The sequence below is a fragment of the Grammomys surdaster genome, unplaced genomic scaffold, assembly GCF_004785775.1.
Source record: "Grammomys surdaster isolate TR1022 unplaced genomic scaffold, NIH_TR_1.0 224, whole genome shotgun sequence".
NCBI lineage: Eukaryota > Metazoa > Chordata > Mammalia > Rodentia > Muridae > Grammomys > Grammomys surdaster.
The window spans coordinates 207836-226953 of NW_021604669.1; the positions used below are offsets into that span (position 1 = coordinate 207836).

General features: G+C 52.9%; 3 protein-coding genes across 5 annotated transcripts; 2 read left to right on the forward strand and 1 right to left on the reverse strand.

Annotated features, from left to right (window-relative positions):
• The first annotated feature begins 4667 nt into the window (after positions 1–4667).
• On the forward strand, positions 4668–6500 carry Lypd2 (LY6/PLAUR domain containing 2). The gene is made up of 3 exons (XM_028773213.1): positions 4668–4804; positions 5654–5773; positions 6221–6500. The coding sequence occupies exons 1-3, from the start codon at positions 4747–4749 to the stop codon at positions 6424–6426; spliced, it is 384 nt and encodes a 127-aa protein (XP_028629046.1). The 5' UTR covers positions 4668–4746; the 3' UTR covers positions 6427–6500.
• Positions 6501–10689: 4189 nt separating this feature from the next.
• On the forward strand, positions 10690–12096 carry Slurp1 (secreted LY6/PLAUR domain containing 1). The gene is made up of 3 exons (XM_028773212.1): positions 10690–10775; positions 11103–11222; positions 11784–12096. The coding sequence occupies exons 1-3, from the start codon at positions 10718–10720 to the stop codon at positions 11936–11938; spliced, it is 333 nt and encodes a 110-aa protein (XP_028629045.1). The 5' UTR covers positions 10690–10717; the 3' UTR covers positions 11939–12096.
• A 2311-nt stretch (positions 12097–14407) lies between these two features.
• Positions 14408–17565, reverse strand: Them6 (thioesterase superfamily member 6). Of its 3 annotated transcripts, XM_028773257.1 has the most exons (3): positions 17027–17565; positions 15629–15788; positions 15255–15377 (listed from the first exon to the last, which is right to left on the reverse strand). In XM_028773257.1, the coding sequence occupies exons 1-3, from the start codon at positions 17537–17539 to the stop codon at positions 15364–15366; spliced, it is 687 nt and encodes a 228-aa protein (XP_028629090.1). In that variant the 5' UTR covers positions 17540–17565; the 3' UTR covers positions 15255–15363. The 3 variants fall into 3 exon arrangements, with proteins under 3 accessions (XP_028629092.1, XP_028629091.1, XP_028629090.1); XM_028773259.1 differs by lacking the exon at positions 15629–15788 and having other exon boundaries at positions 14408–15377; positions 17186–17565; XM_028773258.1 differs by lacking the exon at positions 15629–15788 and having other exon boundaries at positions 14408–15377.
• Between the last annotated feature and the right edge of the window lie 1553 nt (positions 17566–19118).

Here is a 19118-nt window from a genome sequence, read left to right on the forward strand (position 1 = left end):
GCTGAAGCCCAAAGGTGTCTTTCACAATGCTACAGGAATGGAGGGGTGGTACAATAGCTGGGAGCACGGGACACAATAGCTGAGACAATGGGACACAGCAACCACAGTGGTGTTTGCAGATGTCTGTGGCTATGCCAAAACTGCTGATCTTGGGAGGTGCAACCTTCCCACACCCTCTTCAGCATGGTCAGTTTGTAGCCCAAGCTGGCCTTGAACTCATGGCTTTCGTTTCTCACGCAAATGCAGGGATTACAGGTGGGTACCAATGCACTCAGCAAATGATACACTTTGAAATGTTTGAGGTGCCTGGTATGTGAGATGTAGTCAATAAAGTCGCTGAAAATTGGAGAGAAAAATAGCCAGGTGGTGGTGGCACATGGCTTTAATCCTAGAACTCAGGAGGCAGAGGCAGGTAGATCCCTGAATTCAAGGCTTGCCAGGTCTACAAATTGTGAGTTCCTGACAGGACAGGGAGACATAGAGAAACAGCAGCAGCAGCAGCAGCAGCAGCAGCAGCAACAGCAACAACAACAACAACAACAACAGATGAAGAAAAGATAAAGATAAATGAGATGCAAAATTGAGCATCATAAATTACTATACAGGGATCTTAAACAATAAACATGGAAGGTTCCTAGGACTTGGGAGGCTGAGACTGAAGGTTCAGACTAGCCTAGGTTACATAGGATGACTTGGGAGAGAGGGCTGGTAACAAAATTGAAAGACAGAAGACCAAGAAGGAAATATTTGTCCCCTATGTCAAGAAGTACACCACCCTCCACGTGTGCCCACAGGGCAGTGACACAGGAAATGGTCAGAGGACACGCACACAGGGAGGCCAAGGAAAGAGGGGTGCTGAGAGGGTGACAAAGCAGAGCCTCCTCACCCTTATTATCAAGGCTATGACACATATAAGAGCACCTGATGAGAGGTGCAGAGGCTGGGGCCTGTGGAAGGGGTGTGGCCTCCAGTGCTGCTTCATGGAAGACAACTGGCAGAGTCTGAAGTATCCCCAGTGTTTGCTGGATGCTGCTTCTGTAGATGCCTTTGTCCCCTGTCTAATCCAGTTAATGTCCACTGCTGTATGGTCATGGCTATGTTAGGTGATTTACAAAATCAGAGGTCTCAAGGCAGACTTTCAAGAGTGGGGCTGTCTAGGAGGCTGAAGTGCAGTTTGGGAATCTGAGGTCAGAGGTCTGAGTGTGGAGTGATCTTTAATGGTTTCTCATGAGTACTCCATAAGTCTTCTGGGAAAGGCTTCAGTTAAACTACAATTATTGCTATGTTTACCTTCCTGGAAGCCTCCAGGAAAAGCTGCACCATGGTAGTAAGGACTAGGGTGGTTTATGATTCCGGGGACAGTGAAGCTGTGGAGGGTGCTTCCAGTTCCTCTGGGACCTTTCTAGAAACATCCCTTTGATGTCTGGTAGGTGGGTGTAAAGGGTGGGTATGGAGAAGATATCTATTGCCCCACTTTCAGGATGAAACTGTGAATGTCAATACTCCACAGATCCAGAGGTTGGTGCACAGAGGCTCATGCACACAAGCATCCTTCTGGAAGGATACTGGAGGGATAGGGCACTTTCCAGAGCACCATCCTCGATTCTGTTTGTGAGCTTACTTCCTTTTCAGTGTGGGAATATTTTAGAGCCACCCATCTGCACACCTGGATTGCAGAGACAGTGGGGTATGGCTACCTGGGGAGAAAGGCATGTGGGTATTGTTCCCACAATGGAACATTCTGGGTTGAAGTTGAGCATGGGCCAACATAACTCTGAGTAGCTGTAGGTGGGGTACAGGATTACAAATGGTCCCAGCACGACCAGCTCTCCCAATGAGGCCAGGGCATCAGTCCACAGAGCAGAGGTACTCACAGGGTATGGATGGTCCTGGGAGATGGTGTAAGAGGACAAAGGAAGAGCCACAGACAGGGAAAGCAGAGGCAGGGCTTTCCTGAACTTGAAAGAGCATCCATCCAGACCTTCCTCCATCGCCTGACCTGGGCTCAGGGTAGCAAGCAGTGCACCCCATCCCAGACATCCAGGTCTCTGCCACTGATCTCCATTACCTTGAGAGGCAAAGACAAGTGCCAGTCCAGAGTCCCTGCTCATGGGCTTCTCCCTGTTCACCACGCCGTGGTACAGCCCATCTCATCAATATTGCAGCCACAGAGGGAAGGGATCTAGGCACGTTCTGTAGTAGATCTCCCCTGCTGAGTCCCGGTGTGCCCAGAAAACAGTAGCTGTGCAGTGTGAGAGGGACTGAAGGGTGGGATCTGACCCCCAACCCCAGCTCCAGCATGACTTCTCAATGTCGGCAGCCCCAGAAGAGAAGCCATAATGCCCTAGCATAGTAGCCGTGCTATAGAAGTCCTCCATGGGCATCCTCTGAGCGCTAAGCCCAGACACACATAAGGCCTGATCCCCGTCACACACTGAACTGATCCTGGTTATATACTAACCCCTAATTCTTCTAATCACCATGCTTTATTCTTAGTTATACTCTGAGACCTGATCTTATTCACACTTTGGGCCCCGACCCTGATCCTGGTCATACTCTAAGTTTTGATTCCAGTCATATTCTGAGTCCTGATCCTGGTCATAGGCTGAACCCTGATCCTAGTAACACTGAGCCCTGATTTCCTTACACTCCGAGTCTTGATCAGGTTACACTCTGAGCCTTGACCCTAGTCACACACTAAGCTTTGATCCAAAGGTTCCTGGAGTTGGGAAGGGAAGGATGTGGACCTCTCAGAGCAGAGGCCTCTCAGACTGAGCCAGCTCAGATCCTGGCTAGGCTACATTCCTCCCTGCCCCAAGATGGGAATTTCCCAGGTACAACTTGAGTGGGTGTAAAGTCTAAGAGTGATACTTAGGGGCCAGGTATATTACAGGGGATAAGGCAGAGTTGGAGGCCCTGGGCCCAAGGACAGGAAGGAGCTGAACCGAGCTGGGTGTGGTGGAGAGATTGGGTTTGACCCAAGGACACACATGGGTGTAAAGTGGACTGTCTAATCCAGTTAACCTCAGCACATCCGTCCCCACAGCTGTGTGATCATGGCCATCCATGGTGAATGATTTGCAAAATCAGACAGGCTTGGGATGCCACCCGGCTTGCTAGGTGACCTTGTCTTAGTCAATTAACTTCTCAGAACCTAGTTTCTTTATCCACACAAAAATTAATTAGTGCTCTGTCCCTCCAGAACTGTCATGAGGAAAAATACAGTTGGCAGGCTGAATGTCTGACTCATGCTAGGCTAGGGAAGCCCTGGGAAGCAGTGGTTGATTGAGAGCCCAGGCAAATGAGGACTTTCCATGCAGGGTGAAGTCAGACCCCAGTGGAACTCCTGAGGGCAGAGGCAAGAATGGACATCCCTTGCTATGAGGTAGTAAGAGCAAAGCTAGGATAGGATTGAGGTTTGGGTGCTGGACAGAGACACCTGGGAAGCCCAGTAACTGTGTGGTCTTTACTATTAGCAGAGTCGGGCAGGCAGCTGTGCCCCTTCCCCTACATGTCTCAGCTGGAACAAGGTACTCTAGGGAGATGCCTGTGGGGAACCAGGTCATGCTAGGTGCTGCCAGGTCATGGGGATCCCTGTCATAGCATTCTGTCTGGGTAAGGACACTATACACCACACAAACACACACACACACAAAGAGAGAGAGAGAGAGAGAGAGAGAGAGAGAGAGAGAGAGAGAGAGAGAGAGAGAGAGACAGACACACAGAGAGACTTCCTTCCCTCCAACTCAATAGTTTTCACCCTTCCTAATGCTGTGACCCTTTAATGCAGTTTCTCATGTAGTGGGGTCCCCCACCCATAAAATTATGTTTGTTGCTACTTCATAATTGTAATATTGCTACTGTTATGAATCGTAATGCAGGTATTCCTTTTAAAGGTAGAAGATTGCCAAAGGGGTCTTGATCCACAGGTTGCGAATTGCTGTTCCTACCCTTTGCCCTTCAGTGGAGGGGCCCAGGAAAGTCCTGCCTAAGATCAACCTATGAGCCATTTGAGACCAAGGTGTACAGACAAGCACAGAGTGGATGGCCCTCTAGGAAACATGAAATAGTGTCCCCCAAAGCAATCCTGGGCCCTCCCCATCTCACCCTTCCTTCAGAAACTTTCCTGTTGATCAAGCGAGTTCTGTCTTTGTTCCTTAGGCCTTTGAGCAAACTCTGAGCTGGTTGTCAGTGGCAATTTGGCACACCCCCGCCTTCCCCCTGACCACTTCAGAGGAGCTGGGAGGGGCAAGGTCATCTTGGAAAGAGTCCATCCAAGAGCTGCCCAGCCATAGCTCTGGAGATGGCCACAAAGTGAAGGGTCGTTAAGATAGATGGGAGAGTGCAGTAGAGCCCAAGTCCCATTGTCCCATTCTGTGCAGCCTGGAGACCCCTGACCTGTCCCAGAAGGAGGACTCTGGAAGAGTCCCTTGCTTGGGAGTTGCAGGGTGGTGTGGAAGGGTCCCCAGTGCGAAAAGAAAGACACCCCATATCCTATGGGGAAGGAGCCTGGGAAGGGTGGAACAGCAGCTTTGAAGGGTGGAGCTCAAACAGTCTGAGAGGGTTGGGTAGGGTCCGAGGGAGCCTGAGGAGTGCCCTGGGGAATGGGGTGTTGGTGAGGAAACAGGGCAGGCCCTCCAGAAATCTGATCCTTCTCTAATCTGCTTAGCCAACCGGTCAGACCACCGCTGTAGGCTTTTCGGCATCAGCATCCCCACTGGGCAGGCCTGAGCGAACACCTCGACCATGCAGGGTACCTGGATGGTGCTGTTGGCACTGACATTGGGCACCTTCGGGGAGCTTGGTGAGCATGGGGGAGCATGGGAGTGGCAGGGTTTGAGGTCCCCAGGACTGTCCTCAGACAGAGCTCCTCATGGGGGAGTTTCAGAGAGGAAGAAGGTAGGCCTGGGACTGGCCAGGTGGGCAGAAGCCAGCACCAAAGCCCTACGTGCCAGTGGAGAGCCTCAGGATATTGGCATGTTTACTAGTGAAAGCCTTTGAGCAGGAGAAGAGGGGAGATCTCAGATGCTGTGGCAGGTGGCTTGAGACTCTGGGTACAATGGAGATGTAGATGGGGAAAGGACACCCAGAAATGTTCAGAGATGTGGTGACCACTGGACTCGGGGTTTAGGAGAACAAGTGACTGTATAATGTTGACACTCACCCAGTTACATGCTCGGTGGTGAGGGCTCAAGCCAGGTTGCTCCACACATTTCTTGGAGAGACTGAGTGGGCCAGATAGGTCTCTCTCTCTCTCTCTCTCTCTCTCTCTCTCTCTCTCTCTCTCTCTCTCTCTCTCTCTGTGTGTGTGTGTGTGTGTGCGTGTGCGTGTGCGTGCATGCATATGTGTGTGTGTGCACGTGCATATGTGTGTGCGTGCATGTATGTGTGTGTGTCTTTTGATGATTATTCCAAATCAGCTGACCTCATCCTGGCCCCAGGCTGAGCCCATTGTTCAAGGGGCACATTCTGTAAGACCCTGGTTCCATGGTCATGGTGTCTCCCTTGAGCTTGGTTTGTGGGTATCTGGTCCCTGGCTAGTGTCCTTGTCTCCTTAGACTAAGTCTCCATGGCAGAGCTGTGCATTGGTTGCAGACGTTTTGTGGTTTTGAGACAGGAAGGTCTGTTCACTGCCCTCTCATCCTTCTCCTAGCTATGGCCTTACAGTGCTACACCTGTCGGGATCCTGTGAGTGTGTCCAACTGTGTCACCATTACCTCCTGCCACGTCAATGAAACCATGTGCAAGACCACACTCTACTCCCTGGAGATTGGTCAGTAGGATCTGGGTGGACAGAACTGGGATCCAGTGCCATAACTCCTCCAGACCACTGATCCCTGACCATCTGGGTCCCCACACAGCCTGCACCATCATTCCACCAATTCTGCCAAGAGACTTTCTGTCCTGGCCATCACCCTCCACTTTTCCCCTCTCTCCTCATCATGGGAGGTCCCTGCAGTTTCTCTGGAAGTCCTTGTAAAGGACTGGCTGTCTTACAACTTGGGTTTTACATTCTATATTACATACAAATCCCCCCCCCCCCCGAGACCAATTCAAGATGCCATAAGTGTCTCTTGTATGTCACAGGCTTCAGTGGTCCTGGAGAAAGGGGAATCTAGGCTAGTGGGATAGGTGACCCCAGAGTGGTTGGCCTGTGGGCTTGGGGCACAGACACAGTAAAGGAATGGCTTTTCTAGTTGACACTTTGTGCATCCTACAGTGTTTCCTTTCCTGGGGGACTCCACGGTGACCAAGTCCTGTGCCAGCAAGTGTGAGCCTTCTGACGTGGATGGCATTGGGCTAACCCGGCCAGTGTCCTGCTGCAATTCTGACTTATGCAACGTGGATGGGGCACCCAGTCTGGGCAGTCCTGGTGGTCTGGTCCTTGCCCTGGCATTTATCTTTCTCATGGGTGTCCTGCTGTAAAGCCATGGCTCTGCCCCCTTGTCCCTGACAGCCCAGTTCCATAATGCCTTGAAGAAGTACAACAGCCACCTGCATCAGTCTCCTGAGTCTCCTTTCTGGGTACCAATCTGTCTTGTGGGTAGGGAGAGGGCATCCTTGCTATATCTTTGACTTCATCCCTATCTCTGGGAGTCTCTCCTGTCTCCTAAAGTTTCATATCATAAGCAAGGACAGTCACCAGGTTTGGGACACCCATGCAGACCAGGAGATTGCTGCCTTCGAGGTCTTAGGACCTGTGGGGAGCCAGGTAAGTGGGCAGAGGCTGGGCTAGAGGAGAAGCTCACTGGATAAGGCTCCGCTCTCCTGCTGGAAGCGGCCTCTCTCCACCACAGGTGTAGGCTATGTGGGCTGCATACGGCTTGTCTGACCCTCTGGTTCCAGGCTAGAGTGCCATGACCAAGTGCCATTAAGGACACCCATACCTGGAGAAGAGGAGACTGAAGACCTAGGAGGTTCCCTGTCCTTGGGACTTGGGAGTCCCCATCTTTGTCTCCTGTGGGCCAACTTCTGAGGACAGGGATCCTACAGTCTAGTGAGATCCACCACAAGTCTTAGAGTACAACCAATCCTAAGCATTACTGCTCTTTGTCTGGAGGCCTCTGAAGGGAGAACAAGGAGGTAGACTTCCAGAATGGGGATAACTAAAATCTATAATTCTTCTGCTAGCTTGGGTACATACATCTTGGGATTGTAATTCTGAGTTCTGACCTGTCAGCAGGGGGCATGGTCCTGTCATTACCTTGAACCTTCTCACTCAGTTCCTCCTGGCCACCTCCTCTTATTTCCCTTCCAACTTTGTCTTCGGTGGTGGTGGCCTCTTGCCTTCTTTCTCCTCTTATATAACCCGCTGACTCCAGTCAGTGCTGTCTGTGTGCCCATGAGTGGAGGGCACCGTCCACTTTTACTGAAGACTTACAATCATGCAGTGTGATGTTTTCATCTCATATATGTAGTTCAAGGATGTGACATGTGATACATGTAGACCCCTGTTTGCTATCCACCACCAAGGTAGCCAGCAGTTGGAGGATTTCCTGTACCTTACCAGCCAGCAGCCTGTGCACTCTCAGAGCTATCCTATATCTCATCCTCATCGCCAAAGGAGAGTCTTCAGCTGACACTTTCCCGGGTTGATGGTTTCCTGTGCTAATCTTTACCTAGATGCCTCTTCATCCATTTTCTGAGGCAGGGGTTTCATACAGACCAGGATGGTTTCAAATTCACTATGTAGCTGAAGATAACCTTGAACTCTTGACCCTTCTGCCTCTGCTTTCTAAGTGCCTCCATTGGCCTGGTGGCTACCCATTCTTTAATCTATCTATTCATTCATCTATTCATCTCCATTCAACCATTTGTTTATCCACCCATCACTACACCTTTCCACCTACCATTTTCATCTTCCATCCATCTGTCTATCCTCTCGTTTCTTTTCTATTATCTGCCTATGCACCCATCTCCTTTCCATTCTGCCCTCTATCCTCCAACAAATGCTCTCAACAGTCAGCATGGCCAGGTCTGGGGTGGGAATAGAAAGGGACTTAGAGAAATGGGAAGATGCTCCTTCACTTGCAAAGCTGATGCCCCAGCAGGAGTCAGGAAGGGCAGGTGAGCATCAGGTACCAAGGGGTGGGTGGGGTGTTCTGTCCGGTAGGCACCAGAAATCCAGAGGACGTTTCTGAGAAGAGAGGCATGTGGTGCGATTTGCATTTTGGCAGGTGCCTTTCAGTGGAAGGTAAAGGATATGGCCAAGGAGGAGGAGGACTCCCAGAAACAGACAGGGTGATCTGGCAGACAGCTACGGCTGGACAGTAGCCAGCTGGATGGGAGGGAACAAGCAGAGGCCAAAACTCCATCTTGCATAAAAGCTGGTGATTGCCTCGGATGCCTGGCTGGACCTGGAGAGGGACCTAAGGGGTCCTGGTCAGGGCAGCTGACAAGAGAGATGATTTGAGGGAATCTTGTCAGAGACTCTGTTGGTTTCTGCAGACAGTCTTGCCTGGCCTGCGCAAGTTTTACACGCATCCCTTCATTTCAGCATCCCAGTAACCTCAAGGGCTGGGACCGTCATCACTGCAATTTAAAGATTAGACTGACTTAGAGAGGAGAAATGATTGTCCCAGGGCCACAGCACAGCACCTTCAGCACTCAAGTCCACGGAGAAGCCCTGTCCCAGGCTCAGAGAATGGAGCTAGCCCTCCAAGTCACGCATGTTATCTTGTGCTGGGTTCAAACCTGGTCTCCTTGTTCCACACCTGGGACCAGTGGCAAGGGTGTGGACTTACACGAAGAAGCTGCCAAACAAGGGCATAAATTCTGCCCTGCCCAGCAGTGCTGCCTTCCCGGCCTTACCAATCAGGGGCCAGAAGAGGGCATGGTCGCCCATGAGGATGCTGTGTGCCCTCTCCCTGTCTGCTGCTCCACCCAGCACCTCCTCTGCCACCACTGACCTGTGAGGTCATCCCTCCTTTCTAGAGCCAGGACAAGTAGCCCCTTCAGGCAGCCTTGGGTCAGCCTCCTGTCAGTGTCTCCTGTCCTTAGTATACAAGCCCGCATTGCTCATGAACACTCCTTCCCCAGCCCTGGGATCCAAGTTCACTTGCACTTCTCTCCAAAGGGCCTTACAGGGCCATAAAGACCCATTTTTGCTGAGCGCGGTACAGTAGATGCTCATCTGCCCTGTTTACAGATGAAAGAGATTCTTGAGTGAGTGCCTGGTGAACAGGCCTGGGTCATCCAGCAGGCCATGAGTAGGCTCAGTCTCCCAGTCTCCAGAACCAGACTTTCCCTGGCTCCTCTCCCAACCTCTGGGTGTGGTCTGTGGACAGAGCCCCAGGGATGAGTGGCCCCACTATTTTACTTGTAGGAACTGTAGTGCCTCCCTCTGTAAGCCACACCTTCTCTCTACTTTTATACAAACCTTGTACAACTGGCTTCACCCTGCAGTGCCAGGTCACTTCTGCCCTAGCAATCCATAAACAGGAAGTCAAGGTCTGGAAGGAAAAGGGGGCTATCCCAAGGCCACTCATAGAAAGAGCGGTAAGGCCAGGAGAAAAATGCAGGCCTTCTAGGTGCCTAGACCAGAGCTCCTTCTCCACTGCAGGCTGTAATTCTGCTGTAAGAGTCTGTAAGGGGTGGACACACATGCAAGCTGCCAACCACTCACCTATTGTCACTTGTTAAAGCCAAGTATTATCTATCCATCTATGCAGTCAATCGTCCATCTATCCTGTATCCATCTATCCACTTGTCATCATCAATCCCCCACCCATCCACCCATCATCTGTTCATCCATCCACCCACCTATCTTTCTATTCTCTGTCCCTCCTCCCTCCCTCCCTTCCTTCCTCCATCTTCCTACCCCCATATCCATCCATAGGGCCACTCATTAGAACCTTGGAGAACAACAACAAAACAAAACACAAACCAAAGAGACCTCAACTGGAGAGGGTTATGGAAGACGAAGGCCTAGATAGTCCTTATGGCATAAGAAAACAGCCAATGCGCCCATAACATGAAAGGCCCAGACAGGAAGAAGCACAGGAAACCAGAAGAGACTATCAGGTCAGGAGAGTAGGTAGTCTTGCTGTCAGGACTAAAGCCAAGAAGCTGAAGCTTGGTCTAAAAGCCATTCATCAGTGGTCAGGGGACTGGCAGTGGATGTGGAGGGGCCAGTCTAAGACCCTATATCCACCTCCACCCTCACAGCACCTATACCTCATTAGGCACCCCTTCCTTTCTACACTGGCTCAGCCTCTACTTTGTGGGTACAACTGGATATACAGTAGATCTATCTTAGGCAGATGGTGATACAGTTTCTGTGAGGTTCTCTGTAAGACAGATCTGAGGCAGCCTTGCACCTGGGCCTCAGCGGTTCTCAGGACCAGGCGATCTGGCCTATTGGATTCATTCACATAGCTGAGGCAAGAGACTCATCAAGGGCCAGTTGATCCAGGCTCTAAAAGACTTCCTCAGTTGGAGCTATCCTGGGACAGCAGAGCATAGGGTCGAGTACTGGAGGTGCATCAGCAGAGGCAGGACCAAGAGTCCCAGACAGAGGTTCCCAAAAGGTCCATAGAGGAACCCCACCCTGGGATGGGAAGTGATGATGGCTCCCATCCACCTCCCACATCCACAGCCCTGTGCCTCCCTACTGAGTCATTCTGGTCCTGCCAACACCCAGGAGCCAAAGCCAGAGGCTGAGTATAAATCCTCAATATGAGGCCAGCCAGGGCTCCCAGCTGCTGAGCACTGAAGAATGGCCCTTCACTCAGCCATGTGGCTGCTGCTCTTGGCAGCCTGGAGCATGGGCTACGGTGAGTGGCATGGAGTGAGGTTAGCAGGGGGACTCTGCTGTGGGCCTTGGTTCATCCCATCTTCTAATGGGAGAGAGGTGCTTTGTAGCCAAGCCATCCTCTGGACCCTTGATGAGCTTCCTGGGTCTTAGATCTCAACTTGCTCCTGGGACAGAAGTTTTGGTCATGGCCTGTTCTCCAGGGGGAAGGGAGGATGTGGTGTTCACTTCTGTCTTGGACATCTGGGTCTTGAAGAATCTCAGGAGGTCACTTTCTCTCTCACCTACCTGGCTCCAATATGGGCCCCTGGAGCTAGGTGTTAAGACTGTGACCCCTAACCCTTGCTAGGTGAGGCCTTCAGGTGCTACACCTGTGAGCAGCCCACAGCCATTAACTCATGCAAGAATATTGCTCAGTGCAAGCTGGAAGACACAGCCTGTAAGACTGTACTGGAGACAGTGGAAGCAGGTAAGCCTGGGCTCAGGCAAGGGTTGGGGGGGGGGGTCCACCTGGCGTCAGGTTTACCTCCTCCCACCCTGTTCCCTTTCATCCACCATTTTTCTGCTCAGCCTAGGAGGCAGAGGGGCAGGAATGGTGTGTGTGTGTGTGTGTGTGTGTGTGTGTGTGTGTGTGTGTGTGTGTGTGTTGCTGGTGCTGTTGGTATCACACCTTAAAGATGCTACCCAGCAGTTAGATGTATAGCCCCTCAAGTAGCTGAACTGAAACTGTGGCATTGGGGATATGGAGAGCAGGGAAAGGTAGAAGGCAACAGTTGGCTGAAACCGTGGCTCTGCCCAGATATGTTAAATGTGCCTTAGGCTAGAGCTCCTACTCAGGACCAGGTAGTAAGCATGCTCCACAAAGGCTGGCACTAGTAGGGATAGATGTTCCACAGCTGGGTGGGGGTTGGGCAGATTTAAGATGTAGGTTGAAGGAGGGGTTTGAGAAGGCAGGACACTGTGGGAAGGGCGTGCAGAGGCAGACAGGAGCTGCAGTGACACTGGGCTCTGATGTCTGCCCATCCTGCAGAGTTCCCCTTCAACCACAGTCCCATGGTGACCCGCTCCTGCTCCACCTCCTGCCTGGCAACCGACCCTGACGGCATTGGGGTTGCCCATCCTGTCTTCTGTTGCTTCCGTGACCTCTGCAATTCAGGGTATCCAGGCTTGGTGACAGGCCTCTAGACACACAGGCAGTCTCGCTCCTACTATATCTGCTCTCCTGGCAGGGCCCGGTGCTGCCTGCAGTCATCTCTGCGTGCTTGGCTCTGTGAGCAGAGCTCACAGGGCCTCAGGTCACTCACTGTCCACCAAACTCGTGGAAAATAAAATAAGTCAAGGGCAAAGGGGCCTCTCTGTTCTTGCTGGGCACTGGGAACCTGAAGTGCTGGCCTGCAGGGAAGACAGGCTGTATTCTGGTATGTTCCAGGACCTGATCCTCATTCTTATGCAAGGTTTTTTTTTTTTTAATTCATATCTCGGATGAAGAGACATATATACCTAGAGGGAGAGAGGCCTCCTGGTTACCCATCTCAATCCAGGGCAGGTTCCTAAAACCAGGAAACCCTCAGTATTCTCCCTCTGAACCCTAAATCCTGTCCTAGAACAAAAACTTGAGGTTGGAATTCAATTGCTTCTGTGAATGGGTGGTCTGTCCAAATCTGCTAGGAATACAATAGATCACAGAGGGAAGTACACAAAGCCCAGCAGTCTCTCTAGTCTCCCTGAAATGTCCATTTCTACAACTCTGTCACCCTCATCTCTCTTACAATGGCCTACCCATTCCCTTGAGACAGAAGAGGAGCCAAATGAGACTATAGCCGATGTCCACTTTTCTACAGACTCAATGCCATGCTGGACATGGAGCCCTCCCAAGGGCAGTGGCCAGGGCTGCTCCTGAAGGCAGGGGATGGAGCGAACAGAGTGCACTCAGGGGCTGACTCTCCAGCCAGGGACTCAAACTCTTTAGGACCCAGGAACATTTGCCCTTTGGCTGCTGTTTCCCTTTCCCAGTGTAGCCTCAGGCAGTCCCTTCCACAGGGTTCTGCCCTCTGTGAGGTGTGTAGCAGCTGTGGGGCCCTGAATGGCCCCAGGCACTGATGCAGTATCACAGAACACTTCCTGGATTCTCCCAGTTAAGAAGCCATGGCCCTGAGTCCCACTGGCAATCAGGACTGCTGGGCTGGGTACTGTGAAAAAGGTAGCAGGTTGTCCAAGAGACTGCAAGGATGGGGGGTGGGGGGAGAGTAACCTGGACAATGTAGGATACCTCAGGACCCCTGAGAGGTGTGTGAAACATCTCCCCCACAATTTCCTGTCCTGCCAACCTGGTCTCCTAAGTCTCACCAGCTAGGTCCACATCTAGGGCCAACTCCATACTAGAAGGTCCCCTCTTGGGGCCATTCCCCTACATTGTGGCTGAATTTCAGAGAGAACTCAGGATTTGGAGGCAAGAGACCAGGGCTACTGGTTCACTGAACAGGTATCACCCCCCAGTGGAGCAGCTGGGGTACTACTACCTTGGGTGTCTTGAGACAGAGAGGTAGGAATGGGAGAACCCTGTCAGGTCTGGTCCTGAGTCCATGGGGAGGCAGGAGAGCTATGGCTTAGCACCCAAAGGGGCTAGCTTAGAAGAGCCACAAGCTAGGCTCAGCTACCTGGTCCCCAGTGCCAACAGGGATCCGAAAAAGCCCTGGCCCCACGGTTGACCTTGAAGCTACACACCTATGAACATATCTACACAACTACACATCTAGATTATTAAGCAGGGAACTCTATGTCCAGGCAATGTGGCAGGCAATGTGGCAGGCTGGTGGCAGCTGCTCAGTCAGGCACAGAAGCTCCACCTTGTTCCTACCACTTCCTATCTGGAGTCCCAGTGGGACTGTCCGGCAGCACTCAATACCTGCTAATGATCCAGCCAAACCTCCCAAGGACCCCCACCCTCCAGGTTATCCTTTAATACTCTTTAATACTGCCCATCTCCTGCCCTCTACTCTAATAAACCCTGAAAAGGAAAAACTCTTCCAAATCCCCTGAAATTAAGACACTGAATAGCTACCCACGTGCCTATCGGTTCAGGGCAGGGTAGAGCTGGAGGTGGGGAGGGCAGAGGTATGGGACAGGTCTTCCCAGCTACACACTATTGGCTAGCTGTGCAACCTCTCCACCCTTGCCCCTCCCCCCCCAGGCCCTCAGGCCTATGCACTGTGCTGTGTGGAGCACAGATCTTCCTCATCCCCATAAAACACCTGCTCCAAGTCCAGAGGATCCCAGTCTCTCTGCCCACCACAAAAGGGATGAAAAGCCGGGTGTTGCCTGTACCCCACTTTCTTCCTCACTTCCTAGGCCCCTCCTGGGACTCTAAGGAAAGAAACAGAAAAGATAGGCCAGGTGGCCGCGAACAGGGCTGCAATGTTCATAGGCTCCGGGTGGACAAGGAGGGGATCAAGGTAGGAAGGCCAGCTGGGGCTCTAGCCAGCTGCTCACTCTTTGCTTCAATCCCATGATTCATCAAGCTTAGCCCTAAGTGCAAAGGCGCCCACAAGCCTGGGGCATACGATGACATCTGTGTTCCTCCCGAAGACAAATCCAGGGAGTGGGTAGGTCTGTGCAGGGGTGGCAGGGCTGTGGAAATGAGAAACCTCCCCGGCATACATGCCTTGAGAACTCTTTTAATCTTGTGCTTTCTTTAAATAAAACGGATTGCAGCTTTCCCCTTGATAGCACTAAGGCAAGCATAGCAGCGTGGGGGTGGGGGTGGAGGTGGGGGTGAGAGTGGGGGTGCAGGAGGGGGTCAGGGCATCACTGAAGCTCTTGGCTCTGGCTCCAGGTGTGTTTCCCAGAGAGGTAGCAAGGAGACAGTTCCTAGCTTCAAGCAGCTGGCCTCTCCCTGAGCTGACAGGACAGGTGCTAGGCATAGTCATGGGACCCCCTACGCCAGGGCTCCTTGCCTTGGTGACCTGCCTAGACAGGGTTTATCCTCTTAAGGGTGGTGGGTATCACCAGAATCTTAGTCAACGACCAGTGTTCACTTGCCCTTCTGTGTTCTCAGGGGCCCTTGGGCTGGTTCTGGCCTAGCTTCCCTGCTATAAAGTGACCCTTCAGCTGGTCCACTGTCCCTGAGTAAACTGCAGGCCCCATCCACACCCAGGACTACTCTGGCCTGCTTAGCCATAAGCAGCCCTGACTTTGGGTTCTGCTGGCCCTTCTACTCCAGGATCCTGTGCATCTGGGTACACCAGAACAGTCTTGCTATAGGGACCCAGGAGGCAGAGCTGGGCCGGGAACAACAATGTCCACCCCACCAGCTGCCCCAAATGGGGCAAGCACAGGGGAGTGTCAAGCGGGTTTAAAAAAAAAAAGAAAAGAAAGAAAGAAAGAAAGAAAGAAAGAAAGAAAGAAAAAAGCCAGGCTTGTCCAAGGCCATTCTGGTTAGGAGCGCACCCCAGGTGGTCCATTCCGTGGAATGGAGTGGCTGACAGGCAGGGCAGGGAGGGTGCAGATGTGGCAGTCACTGGTCCTTTCTGTCACCGAGGCCACTCTCAGCACGGAGCAGCTGGCTGCTGGTCTCATTGTAGGTGATCCAATGCTTCAAGTCTTCTGGCAGCTCAGGGGGTTCCACCTGCAGGGAGACAGGAAGCTGAGGCTCCAGAGAGCCAGCTGCTGCTCTGCATTGAGAGGCACAGAAAAGGGGCAGGCAGCCAGGCTGCTGCCCTCCCGCCTCTGGACCTCTGCTTTATTGCATACCCTGGTCTGTGACCTTGCAGAAACCTCACCCAAAGTATGACATCTGTCCAGGGCTTTCCCAATCCCTTTTAACCTATTTTCCCCTTCCTAGCTCTTTCTACCCCATCTACTTCTGCCAGGCCTTACCAGCAGGACCACGCTTGAAGTGTCTGTCTCTAGAACCAGGCAAAAGCCTGTGAGGTTGGCTGGGTGACAGGCCATGCAGGATGCAGGCATGGAGGTGCTGCCCCAGGAGCGTGCCAGACAAAGCAGCTGCCTGGCAGTCCTTGCAGATGGGTTCTGAGGCCTGAGGAGTGAGAGAAGAGGCTGGATAGATGCGCTCTTCTCACAGTGAGTGCTACACAGCAGCTAGGAACTGCTGGCCTATGGTCTGGGCCCTTTCTGAGCACAATTTACTGTCAAAGATACCTCATCCTGGCCCATGGCCCCAGAATAGTTCCTCAGCTTACAGAACCCTACCCCAGACTTGGCCGGTCTTGGACTATATCTGCCTCTGCCTGGGACCCAAGATATAGATAGGCCAGTAACCACGGAAACTCCCAGCCAGCCCGTGTCCTCCAGTTGAGCTGAGTTGCCAGGGTGTTTCAGTTCACCTCCTCCTCACTGTCATGCTGTGGCTGCACCTCCGGTCCCCTCATCTCTTACAGGCACTTTCCCAGCCAGTACCAACCAGCCCATAGGAGTTCATGACTGGATAAAGAGAGAAAACAAGGGAGAGCCTTGTCTGCCACCAACTGCTGTGAGGACTAGATGAATGGCCGCCCTCACTCTGAACCCGTGTTTCCCTTCAGACATAGCCCCTAAGCACTGATGAAAGGCCATTCCTATATTCTAGAGAAGGCACTTGTCTAAGACAGGTGGGAACAATAGGGTGGGGCATGCCCTGGTACTTTTCAGGAGCCTGCCTTGGCAACCATCACTACTCTGGCTGTCTCCAAGGTCACAGTTGCTATACTGCAGGAGCTATCTCTGCCACCGTGCTGGAGGAGTGGACCCCAGGGAGGGGCCTTGGGTCCCAGCAGACACAGGGTTCCCCTCCCTCCAACGTTGGAAAGACACAAGGCTTGTGGTCCCTTGAGGTCGTCCAACCACAGTCCTCATTGCTGCAAGCTGTGTCAAAGAGGGTCTCGGGTCCACTAGAATTCCCAGCACTGCTTCTAATTGACATCCTTTTATCCCATACTCAAAACCAAAGACCAGAGATGGTGACTCAGCAATGTAGAACACACAGAACTAGGACACAGACTCCTAACAGAGATAGCTGCTCTGAACATCTCAGTTCTAGAAGACAGGGAGAGAGGAGAAACTCTGTGGTTGGGAGTAGATTCAAAACTGGCTAGGCCTGAACTGTAAAGCCTTGGATCACAGATGCTGGGGACCCCAAGAAGGGCAACTCCATGGACACAGAAGAAAAGTGCAAACGTGTTCTGACATAAGAACAGCCCCAGAACTTCAAAGGTGTCTTCCTCTCGGGAGAGGGCTGGGAGCCAAACAGGGCCAGGGCATCGGGATGGGGATGCTCACCCTGCGCTTGCACAAGTGCTGTACTACTCGATCCGGCGAGGTGCCCAGCACATGCTGCCGGAAACGCAGCAAGGCGCACACGAAACCATCGCGTAGGCTGACAAAGCGCGCCTCCAGGTAGAAGGCGCGGTCGTCCCAGCCTAGCAGTCGCGTGTGTACCTCGAACGGCTCAAACAGGCGCAGCGAGCGGCGATAGCGCGCGCACGAGGCGGCCAGCACCGTGTGCGCGCTCAAGTCGCGCAGCGCCCCCAGCACACCGCAGCGGGTCAGGTGCGCGGCGCGCGCCACATCCGCCTCGCGCAGGTAGCGCGCATTGTTCATGTGCAGCAGCAGGTCCAGGTCCGACGGCAGCACCCGGCCGGCATACCGCTGCTCCGCCAACAAGTCGCGGACCCGCGGCTGAAGCAAGCGTGCACGCAGAACGGCACACGGCACGCGCACCAGGTACCAGCCATCCAGCAGCGCAAAGAAGGCGAGCCCCAGGGCTAGAGATGCCACCAACAGCTCCAGCATCTTGGCAGCGGGCGCCTGGTTCCCAGGAGCCCGCTGCGCAGGTGCCTGCTGCAGGCCGGCCCAGGAGCCTGGGAGCAACGAGGACCGGAGTGCACCACCTCTCCCAGCAGTCCGAGGGGGAGGCGAGCTTGAGGCAACGGCGCCGTGAGCTAGAGTCGCGCGCACAGATGCTGGTTCCCCCTGCGCGCGTCCTCGATGGTCTATCCTGGGTCCTCTGCGTGAGCGGCTTTCGCTTTTCTCGGGGCGGGGCAGGGCACGGCGGGACGCGCGGAGCAGTACAGCGCCATCTGGCTACCGCGTTCGGCCCTGCAGGTGATCCAGTAGCTCAGATGAGCATAGCCAAAGAATTCCAGAACTTCCGCGGAACAGCTGAGGAACTTTGCCAGGATGCTTTGAGCCTATCCAGACATCCCACTTCCGCAAGGCCCCTGGGGAGTTCTTAGTCTTTCAGTCCCAGTCTGCATCCACGTTACTTGTCCCCACCCGCCAAAAATCTTGATCATCCCAAGTGCACCCCAATAATCCTCACCCTTTACCTCTTTTAATGCAAGTAACATTCAAGATGGTGGAGAAGTTGGGCACGAAGAGGGTTGCGATGAATGTAATCGACATTATCAACCGGTCTAAAGGTGCAGGCCATGGTTTGTGGAATGTCAGTCCCTTTCCTTCAGAGTAGGGGTACGTCCCAAGGTTGGGCTGGCTCTCCGCTCCAGGACTCTGCAATAATCCTGTGTGCAAGTGACTGGTAGGGAACCCAGGGATGGATAGGCTGATGACCCTCCAGGTACCCTGGTCAGCATCATTCCACTGTCCCATGCTGGGCTGGGTGGGTCCGCTGTGGTCACTGACCAGAACACAGGTCTTTTTCCGTTTTGCTTCTAAAGCCAGGAACTATGGCAAAGTGAGTGCCTGGGGTCTTGGATAGTACGGAGAGACAGGGAATTCACTGCTTATCAGGGTAGCTCCAAAGCACTGGAAGAGCCTTGCTCACAAATTGGTTACACTTGTAACAACACTCACCTTGTCCTAGTCCGCACTCTAGCTTAGGGAGGGGCAGCTCCTCGGAAGGAAGAGACTAAGTAATGCTCACTAAGCCCATTGCTCAGAGAATGTGTTTTCTGTCACCTACTGTGTCCACCCTGTCTCTTGCCTCCAGGGTAGAGACCCGCCCACTGGTAGCCAGGCCTTTGAGACACGGAAGGATGTGAATGAGCACCCACCTCCATGGTCTCCTCTGTTCCTGTCACCGTGCTTCATTCCCAGCCTTTCTATTGGCTGCTCTCGGTGCCTCTACACACTGTTCACTTTGCTCTGGATCTCTTCTCCCGTACCCCAGCCTGGACAACATTGCCAGAGTCCTCCCGAAGGGACTTGGGCACACCTCGCTGAAGTTTCATGCATAAGTAATGCATGTCTGTCTGACAGCTGAACCCTGACTGCAGGGTCTGGTTGTCCTAACTGACCGCAGTGTCTGCAGAAGAAGGCAATACAGTGCCAAGGATTGCTCAATACGCCTCTTCCCCTGCCAGCAGGGGATGAACAGGAATGCTAGCTGCAGAAGCTTTGCTCAGGGACCTTT